The sequence below is a fragment of the Lactuca sativa genome, chromosome 4 (genome assembly GCF_002870075.4).
Source record: "Lactuca sativa cultivar Salinas chromosome 4, Lsat_Salinas_v11, whole genome shotgun sequence".
Classification (NCBI taxonomy): domain Eukaryota; kingdom Viridiplantae; phylum Streptophyta; class Magnoliopsida; order Asterales; family Asteraceae; genus Lactuca; species Lactuca sativa.
In genome coordinates this window covers 188036978-188056809 of record NC_056626.2, presented here as the reverse complement: position 1 = coordinate 188056809, position 19832 = coordinate 188036978, and the positions used below count along the sequence as shown (strand labels likewise).

At 33.6% G+C, this 19832-nt stretch overlaps 1 protein-coding gene across 1 annotated transcript; it reads right to left on the bottom strand.

The window, feature by feature from the left end:
• Window positions 1-7441: 7441 nt before the first annotated feature.
• On the bottom strand, window positions 7442-8604 carry LOC111918947 (auxin-responsive protein IAA15). The gene is made up of 4 exons (XM_023914562.3): window positions 8276-8604; window positions 8000-8187; window positions 7810-7921; window positions 7442-7713 (listed from the first exon to the last, which is right to left on the bottom strand). Exons 1-4 carry the CDS (start codon window positions 8500-8502, stop codon window positions 7653-7655), a joined length of 588 nt encoding a protein of 195 aa, XP_023770330.1. The 5' UTR covers window positions 8503-8604; the 3' UTR covers window positions 7442-7652.
• Window positions 8605-19832: the final 11228 nt, after the last annotated feature.

The following is a 19832-nucleotide window of genomic DNA, read 5'->3' as shown; positions in this document are numbered from 1 at the left end:
GGACACGGTAAACACTTATAGTTTTATGCCAAGGTCTTCACGTACAGGTGATCTAATTTTTGATCAAGAGATTGAGAAGACTGTTAGGAAGACAAAGAAGGAAGCAAAACTTTGGAAGCAACAAGCAGGAAGCTCATCCTCCTCCTCCCCCATCACACTATAAAACACCCACACCACAAGGCACTTCCTTGTGGAACGAACCTGAAGCCTCATTTCAACCTTTTCCAAAAGCACCACCTACCTCACCCGTTAACAACCCCTTTGAAACATACTCCTCATCATCTTTAGAAGAATCTGAACCCACATAATCTTCTAAAACCAAAACAGAAATCATCATGAGCGAAAACGGAGACGATGCTGAAAAGACTCTTCGCAAGTGGGCAACACAAGAGGTTACCCAACAACCTCTGTGTATCACCTTTTCAGAAGCTCAGAACTTTGAGCTCAAATTTAGTTTAATCCATCCGCTGCCCCCGTTCTGAGACCTTGAGAATGAAGACCCTCATAAATTTCTCATGGAATTCCATGCCGTCTGTTCTGGAATGAAACCCAATGCAGTTACTGAAGACCAGATCTAAGGGCATTCCCCTTCTCAGTTCAAGATGCAGCAAAGGAGTGGTCATGTGATCTTCTGTTTGGTTCAATAACAAGCTGAAATGAACTCGCCAAACTTTTTCTAGAGAAATATTTTCCTGAGGTGAAAGTGTCAAACCTGCGAAGAAAGATTCTTGGTATAAAGCAAGGCAAAAGAGAGGCTCTCCACACTGGGCACCCAACAGACATGTGCCTACTACTTTAAGAAGACACTGAATCTTTTCAAGCCATGGGAGGATTTCAACAAAGGCCATTTGATCAGCATTGCAACAACCAAGCTTGGGGAGGACCTCAAAATAACAATTTCCAACCAAGGTCTCAATAACTTTCATAAAAGAAATCAATACCAGGATCCACCTGGATTTCAACAACCTTTCCACTAGAATTAGCATCAAGGAAACTTCCAACAACCACCTGTTCAGTCACAAGCTAGTAGTTCCAGCATGTCTTTGGAATACATTGTTAAAAGTCTTGCTACTAGTACCCAAGCTTTTCAGAATAAAAACAAGTCTACCATAAAAAATTTGGAGCAACATGTATCACAACTCGCGAACTCTATGAGCAAACTGGAAGCAAAAACATAAGGAAAATTCCCATCTCAGACTGAGAAAAACCTGAAGCACAATGCTTGTGTTGTCACCCTCGGAAGTGGTAAAAACTACAAATGGCCAGATCAGCAAGAAAATGAGGAAGAAGAGATCGTGGTTGAACAAGAATCTGAGGCAACTGAAGAGGTGCAGAAAAATGATAGACCTGTTGAATCTGAGGTAAAAATCACTCCTCCTCCTTTTCCCTCAAGACTAAAAAACATGAAAAAAGAAAAGGAAGACAAAGATATCATGGACTTTTTCAGAAAAGGTTGAGGTAAATATTCCCTTTCTTGATGCTATTATACAGCTACCCCGATACACAAATTTTTTGAAAGAATTATGAACTTCAAAAAGAAAATTAAAAGGAAACGAAACAATTAAAGTAAGTGAGAATGCTTCAGTTGTTTTACATAAAAGGCTGCCCCCAAAGTGTAAGGACCTAGGAGTACGAATTTTATTTCAATGTTTTAAGACTAGAATTATTAAAATATCGGTGTTGAAAAACTATATTTTGTTTGTAAAATCAATCTATTTAAATTTCAGTTTATGCAGCAGCTTGCAGACATTAAAAAACAAACATGCTTCTTATTACAGGTTGCGATCGTTTGTTCCACCTCTTATGCTGCATAGGGTTGCAGATTTGATCTGCAGACTTCATGAATTTTTGTTTCGAAAAAACAAATAGCACCTTGGTGGTTAGGAGGTGGTTGAGCACTTGACCTTTTCATTTATTCCCTTACGCTAACTTTTTTGTAAAAAAAACACCTATTTTTTTATATAAAAAAAGAGCTGTTTTTTGTTCAAAAAATTCAAATTTTAAAAATCTCTCCTAGCCACTATAAATAAACACTTAAACCTCAACATTTCACCACACACAATACTATTCTTTCTCTAAAAACATCTCAATTCACCAAAGACAATGTCTTCACCTAGCCAAACTAAAACCCTTAGGAGAAACAAAAAAAATAATCTTCAAACCCCAAGACATCTTCATCAAGCCTTTCATCACCGACTTGCTATTGACCTTCACTCGATCTACCTATTCACTCACCCGTTAGTTACTATTATGTGAATATGGCTCCATAATTGTATCCACTCCATCCATACCATTCTCAATTCTAATCTCAGTCCATACCATTATTCCAACCTCAACCCCAAACTAATTTCCAATCCAAACCCCATCACCTAGTTGATGAGTCTATCGATTCTTTCGATGAAGGACCTTTTCAACATGTTCTGGAAACCGAAGTTGACCCCAAAGGAAAAAGTAAAGAAAAAACAAGGAAAAAATGCCAAATATGGATGGATAAAGAAGAGAAGGCATTGACGCAAGCATGGCTAGATGTATCAAAGGATCCAAAGACGAGGACGACTGAAGTGGCCCAATGTTTAAATTTAGAGTTTGGAAAGGTTTTTGTGCCCGAATGAATAAGGAGCACATCTCTACTAGTTAAGTATACTCGAAATGGAGGACCATAAACAAAACATCAATGGAGTTCAATGACATCTACATGAACGCGACCTACAATATGCAAAGCAGTGCAAATGAGGTGGATGTCATAGCAAAAGCTCGTCAAATTTATAAGGAAAAAGTCAATAGAGCTTTTGCGAATGAGGCGTTTTGGGAAATTTTGAAGAACAAGCCAAAATGGTTTGTTCTAAAAAGTGCTGATGATTTATGGGTATGTCCAAAAGAAGCCGAACTTTTGAGTCAATCCATAGTCAATCTTCTAATGCGCGTATCAGAATTGGCCTCAACAACGACGATAGATATTAAGTGCTAACTAGTCTTATGGAACGATATAAAGCAAAATGGAAGTTAAAAGGTGTTCAAAGTTCATCGAGTGAAATGAAGGAGACGAGGAACGAGATCCAAGGGTTGGATAGTAAGCTCTAAAATATTTGGAATTGGAAAAGGAAAGAGAAAGCAACTGTGCGCTAAAGTAATTTTTTTTAAATGAAGCAAAGTTATCCGAAAAGGATCGTCAGATTGTGGCAAATGCAAAAGCGGATATGGAAAAACAATATAAATGAGATAAGTAGTAGGATTTATGTCTGTAATCTAGTTTTAAATTATGTTTTAAGTCGAGTATTATGTCATGTTTTAAATTTTAGGTATTAAGTCTTGTTTTTTTAGGTATTAAGTCATGTTTTTATGTATTAAGTCATGCTTTAATTTAATTTATGGAGTCGTATTTTAAGTTTTAATGTATTCTAACTTTTTATTTAATATTAAGAGTAAATTACACAAATCGACCCTATGGTTTGAGTTAATTTATATGTTTGGTCTCTAACTTAATTTTTAGTTCAAACCGTCCCTATTGTTTGATCTCATTGCGTCTTTGGCCCCTGTTTGACCTAAAACGACTATATTACCCTTACTAATTCCTTTTTTATTTACTTATCATTTAAGTTTTATTTATAACTTAAAGAAAAAAAAAGTAAAAGAAAAAAACACCCTCCCCAATCCGTGTAACCCAACCTCCAATTTCTAACCTCCCATTTCTTATCTGATACATTATCTTTCACTCTTTCTTCTCTAAACTCAACCCTCCAAGATCTCTCAACTCATCCAAGAACCCTATATACAACCGCCGTTGTAGTGGGTATTTCCGGTGAACGAAAATCATAAACTAAGAAGCCTCTATAAACTCTAGTGAGCGCGCACACACACACACACACACCATCCTCTTCTCGCTGCTAGAGTCGGAGGTGCCCACTTCTGGTCGGATCTTCTGCATCTTCGCCTCCGATCAATGCACATAATTTTCGGGATCCTTCGTTCTCCTATACCATCGTCGGAAAGCATTATACCGGAGACCATTCAACCCCTCACATCAAAATCTAATCCTAACCTTCGATTCACTCTTTCATCTTGTCATCTCTTTCTATTTGTTGTTTGGGAGTGAGATTTATAGATTAATTTGATTTCATTTGGTTTGGTTCTTAAGAGATGGGGTGGTGGTGTTGGGTATATGAAAAGTAAAGGAGGCTGGGTGTGGTTGATGATCGGATGAATGGTAAAGGTAGTCGAGGTTTGTTCTTTAGAAACTAATGAAAGGGAGGGACGCTTTAGGGATACAAGAGGTTGTAAGATATGTAATCTGGAGTCGATTCACATGAACATGGGTTTATTTTTTTACTAATTGATTTGCATATGGAACTGCATGTAGGATTTTTGCATCTGTGATTGCATATGTGATTTTTGCATCATGGATTTTGGTTCTTGATTTTAGTTTGAATTGAAACATCGATTTTGGATTTGGATTTGCATCGTAGGTTTTATTTTTGATTTAGGTCCCGTTTGATAGTTGCTGACTGAGAAATGTCTGTATGAGTAAGAAATCATGACTAAGTAAAAACAATGTTGTTGATTGTAAATCTGACTGAATGTGCTAACTAATGAAAAATAACAATTTTACCCTGCTACTATATACATATACAGTGGTGTAAAATAATCAAAAATCCTTTAAAAATCCAAAGCATTAAATCGCATTATCTTTTTCAATGGAATTCCCCACTTCCTTCTCACCTCATTACTAAATCCCAAGTATCCATTCTTAATCTTGATCAATTGAAGCATGATGTCTTCAAAAATATTCAGAATCACCTTATTTAGACCATTCTTCCTTTCTTAAACTATCTGTTATTTCTCTCCTTCCAAATGTGATAAACAGAGGCAACAAGATCAATCTTCTTCACAAAAATACCAATACTATTTCCTTTTAAAGAATTCTAAAGGTTTTCAATTAAGTCAATCCAATTGCTAGGAGCATCTAAGAACAGATGGTGGTTTAGCTCTTGTTGAACCTATAACTTTCCATCATAAAAATTCAATTTATAACAAACTAATGAACAATTACACAACATAAACAGAGATTGAATTCAATTCAAAGAGTTGTTAACCTTGAATCGACTTGAGCCCAACTTTATATAAATCGATTGTGGTGCAGAGCAATAATCCAAAGTTAATGAACACCAATAGGATGAATCAGAGTAGTAATCCAAAATTAAAGATCAATCACAGATCGATTGAGAGAGAAATAGACATATCGACAGATGTAGGGAATGAGGAGGAGGCGGTGTCGGTGGGTACGACGACGTTGGAGAGGGACGACGAAGGTGTCGATGAGAGAAGGCAAAAGTGGTGTTGATATTTGTTTGCCTTTGCAGATGTCGGAGGTAGGCAAAATGAAGGAACGCATGAGAACTAAGAAGGAGAAGAGCAAACAAGGAAACAGGTCTTTCTGTTTAAGTCATCGACTTTTTTTGGATGATTGGGTAAGACCTTCAGGACCGAGTAAGATGCAACATATCAGGGTATCAAACGCAATGAGTTGACCGAGTCAGCAAAATAGGTCTGACCTGACCGGGTCAGCAACAAATCAAACATGACCTTAGATTTGATTTCCAGGTTTTATTTTGGTTTTGGATTTGAGTTACAGGTTCAGTTTTATTGTGGAATGTTAAGTAGCTTTGTGTTGAGTTTTGGGTGATTTATGTGGTATTGGAACTATGACCGAAGATAGTGTCGGAAGCTGGATCTGTTACCGGAGATGGTGACCGGAGGTGGTGAGACGAACCGTAAGAGGATGAAGGTGGGGTGGATCATTTTTCCAACAATATATTAATAATTTAATTTATTTAATAAGAACTATAATAATAAAAAATAATTAAACATAAAAATATCCATTAAGGGCAAAATAAACATTTTATGTCTAGTATGGACTATAGGTGCAACAAAAACATACTATAAGGACTGTCCGAGTTAGCAAAAAAAGTTACGGAACAGACATGAAAATTATCCTAAACCACAAGGACTATCCGTGTAATTTACTCTAATATTAAATATTTGTGTTTTATAAAAATATAGTTTATTTAAGTTTGAAAAAAAATCGAAAAATAATTTAATGTGTCAGGATGCTACAGAAAAGATTAACAAGGTGACAATATAAAAAGATGGTTCAACTCCGACTGAATCCAAATCAAATGAGGATGGATGGCATGGCCCCAGCAACTGGCCCAATTCCAGATGCGCCTATTTTGGGTCTAAATGAGTTTGATAGTTCTGAGCCTACTAACCAAGTTACCAGATCTCAATGATGCGCCTACTTTCTCACATCAAGACTTCACGAGAGTGCCAATAAACGATCAATAAATTATACTCATCTTGGTGGGTGTTTTGAAGGAAAAAAATAGGCTTATTGTTGTTTATTGCTTACTCTAGTAACTTAATTTAAGTGTTTGGATATGAATCTTTAAAAATCAGTTTATTGCGGTAGGAATAAGCTAAATAAGCTGATTTTAATAAACGAATGAGGAATGTTTATTGGTCATTTTACTTATATAAGTTGTTTTGTTTGCCAAACATTTAAAATATTTATTTCTTATTGCTCATTCTCACCACAATAAACTAATCCAAACACATTTTATAAACATGTTTATTCCCACCGCAATTAACAAATAATCAATAATACTCACAAAGAAGATGTGGGGACTGAAACTATCCCATAATCGCCTTAAAAATTTGAAGGAGAAACATTTTCAACAATCGCTGGTGGTGACAACCGTGTTTATTTTATTTAATTAATTATTTATTTTTTTAATATAAACAAATATTTATTACAAGACAGGTTAGCAACCAATTTTTGGTTGAATTTAATGATGGACTACCAATGAACAATGAGCGATGGGCTGACGAATAACTATATATCACAGTTGTGTGGTAATTTGATGTACGATGGATTACTTTCCTCTCTTAATCCGTAGTTAGTGTGTAGCTAAATTTGCTTAAAATCCAGTCATTAATATACCATCAACCCATCACTCATGAACTTTTAGCAACAAAATTTATCCTGCTACTATTTAAGTAATTTTTCCAAAAAAAAAAGTTATAAAGAAAAATTCAATTTCTCTCTCAACCTAACACTCCAATTCACATTATGAAATTTGCTTTAATTTGCTACGGAAATTTTCCTTATAAGATACCCACAACAAAAAAAACTTCAAAGATACTCCGAAAATCGATAAAAAAGAAAATATGTATTTTGCATTAATATGAACCGTTTAACATTAAATTAAGAACATTTTCACATTATATGTTTGTTGTAATTTGTTTAAAAAATTTATCTTTTTATGGTCAAAACACTATAAAAAGAAGTTTTGTATAAATGATTTACATTTTAGTCCATTGCAAAATATAGGATCGCTTGTATAAAATTTTGAAAAGTACATATATTTTGTTGCTATACTCTAAGTACACAATAAATCAGCTTTTTCAAATTACAAAACCCTAAAAACCTGGCTTTATAAATGTCAGTTTCTGCACAAACTCAGCAAACATTTTGTACACACACATCATGTGGATCTTATTTACTTCTACAATATTCCTATTTAATCAACTATTTTCCTATTCTCAAAAAAAAAAAAACAATCTTTCTATGAACTATTTCTTCCATCAACGCTTGTTCAACTCAACAACTCCGAGTTCTTCATTAATCTTATTCGCTTGCATGATTCAACAAACATACTGCAAAATCATATAGAAAATTGTTCGTTAATTATCACATCAAATTATTAGAAAAATTATTATGATAATCTGTGAATACACATGATGCAGACTTACTTCCATGGAACATCACCAACCAACATCCAATCTCCATCTTTATCTTCATATGTTGGAACGTATTCGATACCATTATCAGGGTCCATCAGCTTCATCTCGTTTAATACATTTCCTATAACAATCATACGATATGTAAGTTTCATTGTGAAATAATCAAACATAATTACAGATCAACAGTTTATGTACATACTGATTGTGAAGCAGGAGAAGAGATCTTGAAAAGCGAACAGAAGTTGTTGATAGCTTGTGTACAATTTGAGATCTAGCTTTCTCAAATATGGTGCTCCATCAACCGCCACCTTTACATATCTGTAATCACTCTTCATCGTCATGTTCTTCCTGTAAGATCTAACTGGTGGCCATCCTACTATTTGTTCCCTATAAAAATTTTATATTCATTTTCTCAGTGATAAATTCATGAAGTTAATTTCTTAGCGCGTGTAGTAAATTGTGTACTCGAACTTACTTCGCCGGAGGAGATTTCGTAACGACGGAGCATTCAGAGTCGGATTGATCAGCTCCGCCCAATTTCAGATCAATAATATCGGAAAACCTTCGTTTGACTCCCGAATTCCGAGATTCACCTGGTAAACCTAACGTCAGCTCTGTATCATTGAACGTAAGGCTACCGAAGACGGCGGCGGTAGTAGGTGGCTCCGTCGTGATGTTGGACATGGATGTTTCCGATGACATGGTGTTTGGTGAAATTGAATCTTCTGTGATACAACTGTTTTTGAAAAAAGTTGGTTGTTTGAGAAGGAAAGGAATTGAAATTTGATTAAATTGTTTGTGAGCTGTTGTGACTTGTGAGGTTATATATATAGAGAGAGAGGCAACGATTATATAACCATTAAGATCTTGACACGTGTTATCTTGAGGTGTGGTTAAGATTCTCCATGCTAGATGCGGATGCATCATAAAGTTTGTGCCTCCCTGGTATTTGGGTGCATCTCCCCTGTCGACATGTGAGTACAACATTTTGATCTTTGAATAGGATCCCACCAAAATATCTTTGTGCATGAATATTATTTAAGGAATAAAATATTATCAAATTTTTTATAAAAGTAGACAACATTTTAACATATTAATTTCATCTTATTATACTTATTATGTTATCTAGTATTAAAGTGCGAAATTTTCTAGTGTTATGACTTTTCTGCTAAAGGAGATAGGGATGGTTTCAATTTTTGTTAGAATATCAAACACACATACTCCCCATAAATTCTACTCCTAAATTATTACCTTTATTTTCAAGAAGCCTTAAATCCTTTATAACAAGTGGCTGAAAGAAATCTTTCCACAAACACCTCATACCATCACGTTAAAAAACCTTAAAAGCCTTTTGATTTTATATTTTTGACTTAATAAACTTAATAGGTTAGGAATTTTATCTATACAACTATATATGATTGTTTTTTCTTGTAACTAAATATGAACATAATGACTTAATTGGTTAAGCCAATTAGCCAAAAAGTTTGATTTATTTAAGACACTAATTCTATACTTATTTTCCCTTCTTTTTTTTTTTCATCCTAACCTCTCTCATGTTAAAAAAATGATAAATATTGTAAATTTATTTTTTTTATCAGAGTGTTAGAATAATTTAGTCTCATTTTGAAAATTTACATAGTCCACAAAAAAATGAGACCTTATGTATAGAACAATTCTCCAAACATACATCATTACTAATTTAAGAACTCTAACCATGAAGCTAGTCTAATACTCTTATAGTCATCACTTAAGTTTAAACACTAAAAAATAGAATGATCTTATATTTAAATCATGATCATACAAACTTCAATGTTTAAAAACCTTATTTAACCATTGTATCCATACTGAACTAGTCCTTTCAAGCAGTGGCCGTTTAGTCAATGATCCATTGGATGATGATCAATGCAAAGCCAGAAATTGAAAACACATTGATTACTTAATGAACAAGAAAAGACATCTTAGTTTACACGTAAGTAAAGTTATGTCATCTCTATAAGTAGTAATATCCATAAGCAACCAATCACTACTACTATAGATGCCGTTAACATTATGCCTTCTAATGAATCTGACTGTTCAGAAATGGAACCGAATTCATATTGCAAATTTTCGATTATATTCATTTACATAAATATATAAGAGAGTATAACATATATAAGGACATGGAATACACCACAAAAGCAAAACCATGACGAAAGAAAACAAAAGGGTCCACATTTTCTTGTTTATATAATTATCGTTTAAGACCTTATTTTAGTGACGTAGTAAATGAAAATAATTAAGTATTCAACTTGAGAAGCTATTTTAAAATAAAATGATAAAGTATAATATGTCATGTCGAATTGCCGATGATATCAGACTTCAGACAGTTTCATAAGAGTAATAATGTAATATACCTTAAAAATATATATATAATAAGACTGTATACTATACCAGTATTTCACATTTGTTTAATTTCTCTAAAGAATAAGGGTATAAGTTTATAAGAGGTGAAGCTGATTAATAAATGGTAAGATGTGATGGGCCTAGAAACATGCACGTGAGGGTGTCTGTTTGTCGGAGTTAAGAAGGGGGTCATGTTTTGAATTTTGGGCCATTTCAGACAGACACGTTTCGCTTTCCTCATGACTTAATCTATGAATAATGAGAGTGTTCGTAATCTTTTTCGCATGTCAACTCAAGGCTGGAGGGAGTGGCCGGTGAGGCTGTTGAGCAAAAAAGGACGTCAACTGGAGCTCGGCGGTCTTGGTATACACCGTCTTTTTACCCCGACAAGCAAAAAGCAAAAAGTAGAAGATGGAAATAAATGAGGTGGAGTTCGGTGGTCTAGACGGTTTGGCATTTCTTTCTGACCTAAAAGATGTACTCACTCGTTCCAATATTAATAGCAAAAAGCAAAAAGAATAGTGTATGACCATATTAATAGCAAAAAGCAAAAACAATAGGGTATGTTTAATATTGGTTTTAAAATAATAACATATTTCTAAAAATAAATATTTATTTTATCAAAATGCTGTTTATTATTAGTTAAACTACCATATAATTAAATGTGACTATAGAAATTAAAAGCAATAAAAAGGTAAGACTGTTATTTCATTTAATAAAGTTAGTAGTAGTTAATATTTTTTTTAATATGTGTGTTTTTTTGTCTGTAGACAATAATTTTGGGAAGGATAGACTATTAATTTATAAATTAGGTGTGAAAGCCATGTATTATATGAGTTTATTAAAATGAAAAATTAAATACGAATTTTAAACATTTGAGAAATTTGAATTTATAAAAAAGTGAAAAAAATATTGAATTATTAAAATTAAAATGTTTTTTTTTTTAAATTTAAACAAATAATTTAGTTAAATAAATAAAGAAAACTAATGAAGTTTTAATATAGTAATTTTGAAATTAGAAGGAAGACTCATTAATAAAATTAGTATGAATTTATTATTACATTTAAATATTATGTGAAATTTAATAAAATAAAAAACCATAAAATGACACATGGGAAAAAATAAAATGAAAATAATAATAAAAAGTTATGTGTTATAATGTATTAGAAGATGACAAGTAACAAATTTATTTTCATTTATTAGGAAGAATGTGTATAATATATTATTAAATGTTAGATATAAAGATTTTATCATTTTAACTATTATAAAATACCAATAGTTTTTTTTTTCATAAGAGCTTGCCATTATTTGTAAAGTTGCATAACAGAAGAAAATGTAAATTTATTAGACGGATGCTTCAAAAATATTTTTTTATAAAGAAATTCTAATATTTTAAAAGTATATTGTATTTTTGATAATGATTGGGTAAAATGAAGAAATTAATATTTGAAAATTAGGTTTTTGACACTGTAACACAATAATGTGTGAAAATTTTGCATATTTAATCACTCAAGGTTTTTTCTTACATAATAAATCAATAAGCTTATAATTTACCTGTTAAATACACCATTATATGACCAAATACCAGAAGAGTAGGTGACTTTAGTGATATGACATTTTAAATTAGATTCGAGTAAATTACACTTCTAGTGCTAAAGAAAATGCAAGTCTCCACTTCTCCTTTAATTACTGTCGTAAATGATTCTCACCTCTGCTATTCTTTAACCGAAAAACAGATTTGGTGAAAGAAAAAACTAAGTACTTCGGTTTTATGCATATCTTGATGAGCCACAGAAAAACCAGGAATGCCATTATGTAGGTGATTACTGAAAACAATTTTGAGTTATACCACATGTGTTTGACAAAATGCTCTAAAGAGATTTATTATTTGGAATCGGAGAACAAAGCAACACCACCACCAGAAAGTTCTCTATACCCTGAAAATCAGTTTCACATTAAGATCGCAGATGAATTTGAGAAACTAAGACCCAAAATCAAACTTTTCACCTCCTTTAGAACTTTGTTCTTTAAGATCCTGTTTTGCGAAAATATCCAGGTTGTGGCGTCTTAAAAGGAGGGGGAGAGATAGATGAGGTCTCGTCAAGTTTCTAACTATGGAATGTTACATCTATAAGATACGTAGTTTAATCGTGGATGAAGAAGGATTTATGTTTATTAGATCTTAAAGGGTTGTCGGCGATGAAGAGACGAAGAAGATGGAGGTTCCTTGACTTCGTATCTTTCATCTTCTTCGCTGCCATCTTCCTTTTTCTAGTTCTTGTTCTCACTCTTCTAGGATATCCCATTGCCTCTATCGGCAACCAAGCCCTCATCAATTGTAGAACTTTCAAACTCAAAGTTTTTGGGAGCCCTCATCAATTGTAGAACTTTCAAACTCAAAGTTTTTGGGAATGAGTTTTTTTCCTTTTTAATAAATGACAAATGTATAATGGAAGACTTTTTTTTAATAAATGACAAATCACATATGCCACATAGGCGTAATAATTTGTAAACTTGTTAGTTTCCATGTCATCAGTACCACATAAGTATGGGTGAACTACAAACTTCTAAGATTTAGAATCAATTCTCTATTTCATAAGTAAATTACAAGTTTAATGATTTATTGTACAAAAAACAAAAAAAAAAAAAAAAAAAAAAAAAAAAAAAAAAAAAAAAAAAAAAAACCTTAAGTGATTACATGTACAAATCTTCAAATTTGATATGCTACATTGTCGAAAAAAAAAAAAAAACCCTTAAAAATTTGTTATAGAATTTTATAATCAAACAAATTAATAAGATACAAAATAGATCATACTTTTGTTTTGTTTTTTTTTTTTTTCTTTTTCTAAATTAACATATATAGTAACCCTACCACATTTACAATATATTTTATTTGGAGATTTTTAATCTAAAAACATCAAACCATTGAACACAAACCTTGTTTCGTCGTCTTCACTTACCGTGTAAGCAAACTATATATTTGATATTTATATAAGTGCCATACTTACATCTTAATTTTTTTTAAACAAAAACACTTATATTCTTTGCATCTTCTTTTAAATCTAAATTTAAACCATTTATGATTAGACAAAAAAAAACACAATATAAACAAAAGAAACGTTGAAAAACAATCGCTTTGTTTTGTGGGGAAAGATTCAAAGGATTTGGACATGTTCATGTCAAGACCAATTTTGTGGAGTTTTAACACATGATGTTTATTGATATGTAGCTTGTAGTGCACGTGGTTTGATGTTCTTTAAACATATTCCATTTTGGGTTAAACAATGCATGCACTTACATTAAAACCATACATACTTTTAGAATTGTGATATATATATATATATATATATATATATATATATATATATATATATATATATATATATATATATATATATATATATATATATATATATATATATAGAGTTAGATTATATTGTTCTAACTATCTATTGTGTGCATGTATGATTGATTCTGGACAAATCATTTTAGTTATTTTAAGAAAGTAATTAATGCATATTAGATGTTAAAGATATAATGAGCATTAATTAGAACTTCAACATTTAATATGCATTAATTACTTTCTTAAAATAACTAAAATGATTGGTTCAGAATTAATCCTACAAATAGTAAAAACATTTGAACCTAACTCTCTCTCTCTCTCTCTCTCTCTATATATATATATATATATATATATATATATATATATATATATATATATATATATATATATATATATATATTCTAACTATTTATTGTGTGGATGTAGGGTTTATTGTGGACAATCAAAATTAAAAAAAAAATACTAATAATAAATAAAAAATTAATAAATTGTTTAAGGGTATTTTGGTGACTTTCTATTATCATAATTTATTAATCTAAAAATAAATGCGAGATATACATTGAAATCCCTTGAAACAAGGAGTTGTTACCAAAAAAATCATACCAACGTCTACCACAAAACTCTCCTTGTTCCTCCTTTCTTCGATACGCCGCCAATAGACTGAGGCAGAGATCCATGTCATTTTTTCAGCCAGAATTAAGATGATGGCATCCGTACCCTCATCAAAGTTGATAGCATCTATCCCCTTAACTGATCTGCTACCCTCCGTACCCAGCTGATCACCTTCCACCAACACTTCCGTCTCCAATATCGCTTCCGCCTCCATCAATATCATGATTTTCTCCGCCAGTGTCGGTGAAATCGATTTTCTTTCTTCTCTAAAAGTGATTTTACTTTCAGAAATTGATTTTCACCAACTATGAAATTGATTTCTTTCTTCTCAAAACTTGATTTATTGAAATCGATTTTATTGTTTTTCTTCTCATCTGTGAAATCTATTTATTATTTGAAATCGACTTTTTTAAATGATTTTCTAATCGATTTGGAATATGATTTTGTAGGATACAAAAGTGATGCAAACATTTCTCTATTTCTTTTTTTAGTCCTAAGTTCCGAAGGGTTCATTCAGTATTCACTAATGTCAATTCAATAGTAATAGTCAAATCAAAGTCTCTACAAAGAAGATTGGTCCCTTATTAAAATAAATCATTCGGTTACAAATAAGAATAAAATAGAATTTACAACACACCACGAAAAATAAAAATAAAATCAAACCAACCAAATAAAATCAAACCAAACAAATAAAATACTAAAATAAAGGATAGATTCACTCATCATCCTCGTCTGATTGACGAACTCCACTCGAGCCCTCTCCATCGTCACGATGAAATTGTTCTTTCCATATATGAACGTACGACATGTGTGCTTCAAAATGTGGTGGCGGTGTTACTTCCATGTGCTGCATGAGAGCTTCCAAAGAACGTCCAACCGAAGAATCTCGGGACCACACATCGACGAAATATAGACCAAGCCCCTCTACCCTCTCAAATAATCGTGTGACTTGTAAAGAGATATATTGTAGATCCATGACTCTTTGTGGCTTATGGACTCGTGTATCTGCTCTCTTCCTATTTCTCTGAGGTTGTTACACTGGCTCTCCCACTCCTCCAGTTGGTACCTCCGGATCATTGGTGGGTATTGCAAATCCACCCCGACATTGACCATAATTCTACTAGTTTTTAACTTTGCTATCATAAGGCGTTAACTAGAAATTTGTGTCAATATTTGAAGCGTAGCTGATTCCAAAATATCATAAGATCTTGCAAGTTAAGTCACAAAATGTCCCCCATAAATACGACTTCCCGCACGTGAGGTCACAGATTTATTGGCTAAGAATTAGGCCATAATTCATGGGATGTTGCAAAAGACTTTGGTGTGAGAATACACCATAAGTAGAAAAGGTTCAAACTAGAAACCTTGTCCCAATGTTTCTTATAATTGACATTAAAGGTGATGAGACGGTAGAGAAATCGGTGAATAAGAGACCAGACTTGGATCTCTTGTGATGACCTTGGATCATAAAACTCGTTTGCAATAGTGGACCAAAACTCATAATTCTGAACCCCATCCATAAAATCCTGAACCATGGCCTCTAAAAATATGCTGAAAGACTTAATTTCAGCTTCTTCACGATCATATAGTATGCGTCTTCAAGCAAGCTCGGCCAAACTGCACTTCCGATACTATCCTCCCAGCCAAAATGTGAGTGCTTGCCGATAATTAGCATCCAAAGTATTTTCTTTAAAAGAAGCTGTTGCAAAGAACTCCACACAAAGCTCCTTATAAATTGGTTCAACTATCATTAATAAATTTATCAACCCATTGCATAGCACTGCAAACCTATTTTCGATGAAAACCTTTGTCAAATATGGCTCAATTCTTCTCATGATCCCATTTTCGTTTAACCATTGCAAGTTGTTAGTACGGGACACAACAAAATCCTTATTGTATAGCCATTCAAACAACCTATTATAATTATTCAAATGGTTCACAGAGATGTTTGTCAGAAAATCATGAAACAAGTGCAAGTGTGGCATATTTTCTCGGGGATGCTGACTCAACCTTCTTCTGGGAGCCATGTCCTGCAAAACAGGTAAAAAACATACCAAAACAACCCAAACATTATCATTAATAACCTAAAATATAAATTGTGTTCTCAGTTCTCACGTTGTGGTGAAAGGGTCACTATGTCACAGTTTTCATCGATGAACAATAGTAGTTCCAAATCGGGCCTGTTTCGAAAATCAAACAGGTTTCAATCACAGGATGATCTTAGCATAGTAAGCATGTGATATTTAGCAGTAAATAAATCTAATTCAAAAATTCCTAGAGTAAAATTGCCCTCTTTTGTTCTAGATTAACCAAAGCAACATCAAATACACTAAAGTGTATAAGTCATACCTTCAAATGGATTGGACAGGAAAATAAGAAGAGAATTTGTGATTTTGCATAAGTTTTTTTTGATAGGTAGAGAATAAAATGTCATGGATATTTTGTGAAAGTAGAAGGTGAAAAACATTTTAGGATTAAATGCATTTTGCCCCCCCCCCCCCCCCCCCCCCCCAGTTATCACTTCGTGGTTTGGTAATTTTGTTTAAAACCAATTTTCTTCTTTTCAAAAACTCATTTGAAGTTTATCGTACATTTGAATAAACTTTACAAAATAAAATAAATGAGTTACTATCCTAGGAAAAAAACAAAAGCAAGAAAAACAAAAAGTAAAAAGGAGAAAAATAAAGGAAGAATGAAACCAAACCATGGGTTGCCTCCCGGAAGTGCTTCTTTTGTAGGCATTGTGAGCCAGACTACTTCCCACTTTATGTTGTCATGGTTAGGAGAGGGATCTCCCTATTCAATTTCATCCAGTGTCATTTTCTCTTGTAAGCAGCCACTCGCCTTTTATATGCCTTTTTCTGTTTTCTTTACTTTTTGAGTTGGTGCTCTCATCATGCTTACGCTTGACTCCATGACTCGTGACAACCATTACCACACTCTTTTCTTTATCAGGCACTTTCATGTCTTCATCTTCGTTTCCCAACATCAACTATTTTCTCTCATTTACATCGTCGTCACCCTTCAGTTCTTTAGATCTCTTCATTTGTGGTTTTTAGCATCTTTAGTCTATTTTATGGATGATCTTGGATTTGAGTGGACTCCAACAACATTTGATTAGTTTGGAATGCTTTGTGGACCTCATAGACTAGGATAGTTATGATCTTTTTCCTTCCCTTTTAGCCATGCATGTTATCTTGGTCCTTTAGGTTATTTTGATGTATTAAAGTTTAGATCGTGAATGTTTGAGACATTATAATTGATAAATTTAGAAACTTTAACCATCTAAGCATCATGTTGACTCAGATATGAAGGTTGGAGACATGGACTTACAAAACCATAAACATGAATCAGAGTATCCCAAAATCATAATTCATATAAAATCCAAGATGATGTGCATAATCATGCCTTCTCCTTGCCCATATCCTTTGATGTACCTAAAACCATAAAATCAAACTTTAAGCTAAAGCTTAATGAGTTTCCTCCAACATACTCCACATGATAATAACAAGTACAATACATGCAATATGGTTTGTTGGCCCATGGCCTTAACCTAACCATCTAGGGTTTGTTAGCATATTGGCTCAACCCAACCACCCAGAGTTTGTTGGCTTATAGTCTTAACTGAACCATCCTGGGTTTGTTCGCCTACCACACGAAGCAGTACTACCTCAACCCAACCATCCATGGTTTGTTGGCCTCCCGCCACAACCTAACCACCGATATGTCGACATATATAATAAGTAACAATAATTAGTAAATACAAATATTCATACAAATCTACCAATCTAATAGGTCACTACAACATAGCAATATCCTATTGGTGGGTATTAAAGTTGCGTCATTAGGCTTAGTATTTAGTCAATCTTGTATACGGTTTTGGGCTTGTCTAGCCATCTCATTTATTAGGGTTTAAGTATTTATAGTGCATGCATGAACAGTAGGCAGTTAACGTTTTTGGTAAGATATCTTTTGTAAACCCTAACACGCCTCTACAGTTGAAATTCTACATCGAGTTCATCTGGGGCGTGACTTTTAATCATTCAGTATTTGTTTGATCATCTTTGTGTTCTTTACTTATCTGTTTGAATCTAATCGATCATCAAGGATTTTCATCCTAACAATGGTATCAGAGCAGGAGATTGTGTAATCTATACGCATCTCTTCTGTTTGTTGAGCTACTAGGGTTTCCGCTAATATAGGATCTTGTTTACTCGTCTTTATTGGTTTTCTGACGACTTATAATGATCTTTATATTACCCTACTATTTTTTTAGTTTACACATCTGATTCATAACATGTATCGAGGAAATCATCATCATGTAACACGATGATTCTAGCATTAACTCCTTGAATATCTCAAGCAATATTGGATCAACTACAAGGATCCCGATTCTCTTCCCACATGAGTATGAATTTTGGGCGCTCCACTTTGAAGATTACGTTCTCAATTCAGACAATAATGGTTATCTGATATGGGAAGCCATTACTCTAGGTCCATTTGTTCACACAGAGACCAAAAGAACCATCAAAACTCAGAAAGAATACAACCAACTATTTATTGACGTGAAAGATGTGCCTCAGGACGAGAAAGAGAAACTTGTTAGCAATGTTAAAGCAATGAGGATCATCAGATTTGCTTTGCGGGCAAACACGTTTCGTTTGGTTAGTTCGTGTGATACTGCGAAAGCTATCTGGGACAGGCTCAAGGAACTTTACTCTACTGACGCAAATCTTGAGCATTCAACTCAAAAACTCTTGCTTTCGGAGTTTGGGGCTTTCGCACAAAAACCAGAAGAAAATTTGAGTCAGACATTCAATAGCTACAACCATCTTCTCAATAGGATGATCAAACACGGTATTGGACGAGCAATGATCAAGCAAAAGGTTACTTTTATGAATGGGCTTAGGTCCAAATGGATGGTAGTCGTTTCTATAGTTAAGGTGCACGAGCAGTTTAAAAGTTATTCTTTGGCTAAGCTGATTGGAATTCTTAAGGCACATGAAAGCGAAGTGTCGAAGGAAGCGAAAGTAGTTTCTAGTATGGGGTCTCTAGCTCTTGTTGCAAAAGGCAATACCATTGCAGAGGATGAATCTGAATCTGATCATTCTGAATGCGATCTTACAAATGAGGTATATTCCTTGATGGTTTCGAATCCCAAGCGGTTCGCAAGGAATAAATTTCCATTGAGCAAAAACCGAAATTGGCTAGGAAGTTATAGATCAGAAAAGATGAAGGAAGAAAGTAAAAGCGCTTCTCAAAAGGAAGAAGAGAAAAATGGAGAAAAAGGTCATTGGTGACTCTGGCTATGACTGTAATTGTTGTCATGGCAAAAACCATTTGGCCATGGATTGCATGCTGAGGAGGTTGAATGAGAGGAAAGAAGGAGAAGACGATGAGGTGTACCACATGCAAAAGTTGGAGGAGTTCAAGAAGAAGAAAACTAATGATAACTTAATGCCTGCTTTGATTGTGCAGGAAAATGTTGCTGAAAGTGAGTTTGGAGGAGTTGAAGTTTGGTCAATAGATTCGGAGGATGATGAGGTTCGCAAGCCCATACATGGAAGGGGGTTCATTGCTAAGGAAGAGAGTTCATAGTTTGCTGGCAGGTGTCTGATGGTGACAAACGAGGGGTCGCAAACACAAAAGAGTGCCACTGAAAGTGGAAGAGGCGATGACAGCTGTTTCGCGGCAC

Coding starts and splice junctions, on each gene's coding strand:
- LOC111918947 (XM_023914562.3), bottom strand. CDS start 8,502: ATGTCATCGGAAACATCCATGTCCAACATCACGACGGAGCCACCTACT. Junction 7,922..7,999: donor CTTCTCCTGCTTCACAATCA/GTATGTACATAA, acceptor TGATTGTTATAG/GAAATGTATTAAACGAGATG. Junction 7,714..7,809: donor GTTGGTGATGTTCCATGGAA/GTAAGTCTGCAT, acceptor ATGATTTTGCAG/TATGTTTGTTGAATCATGCA.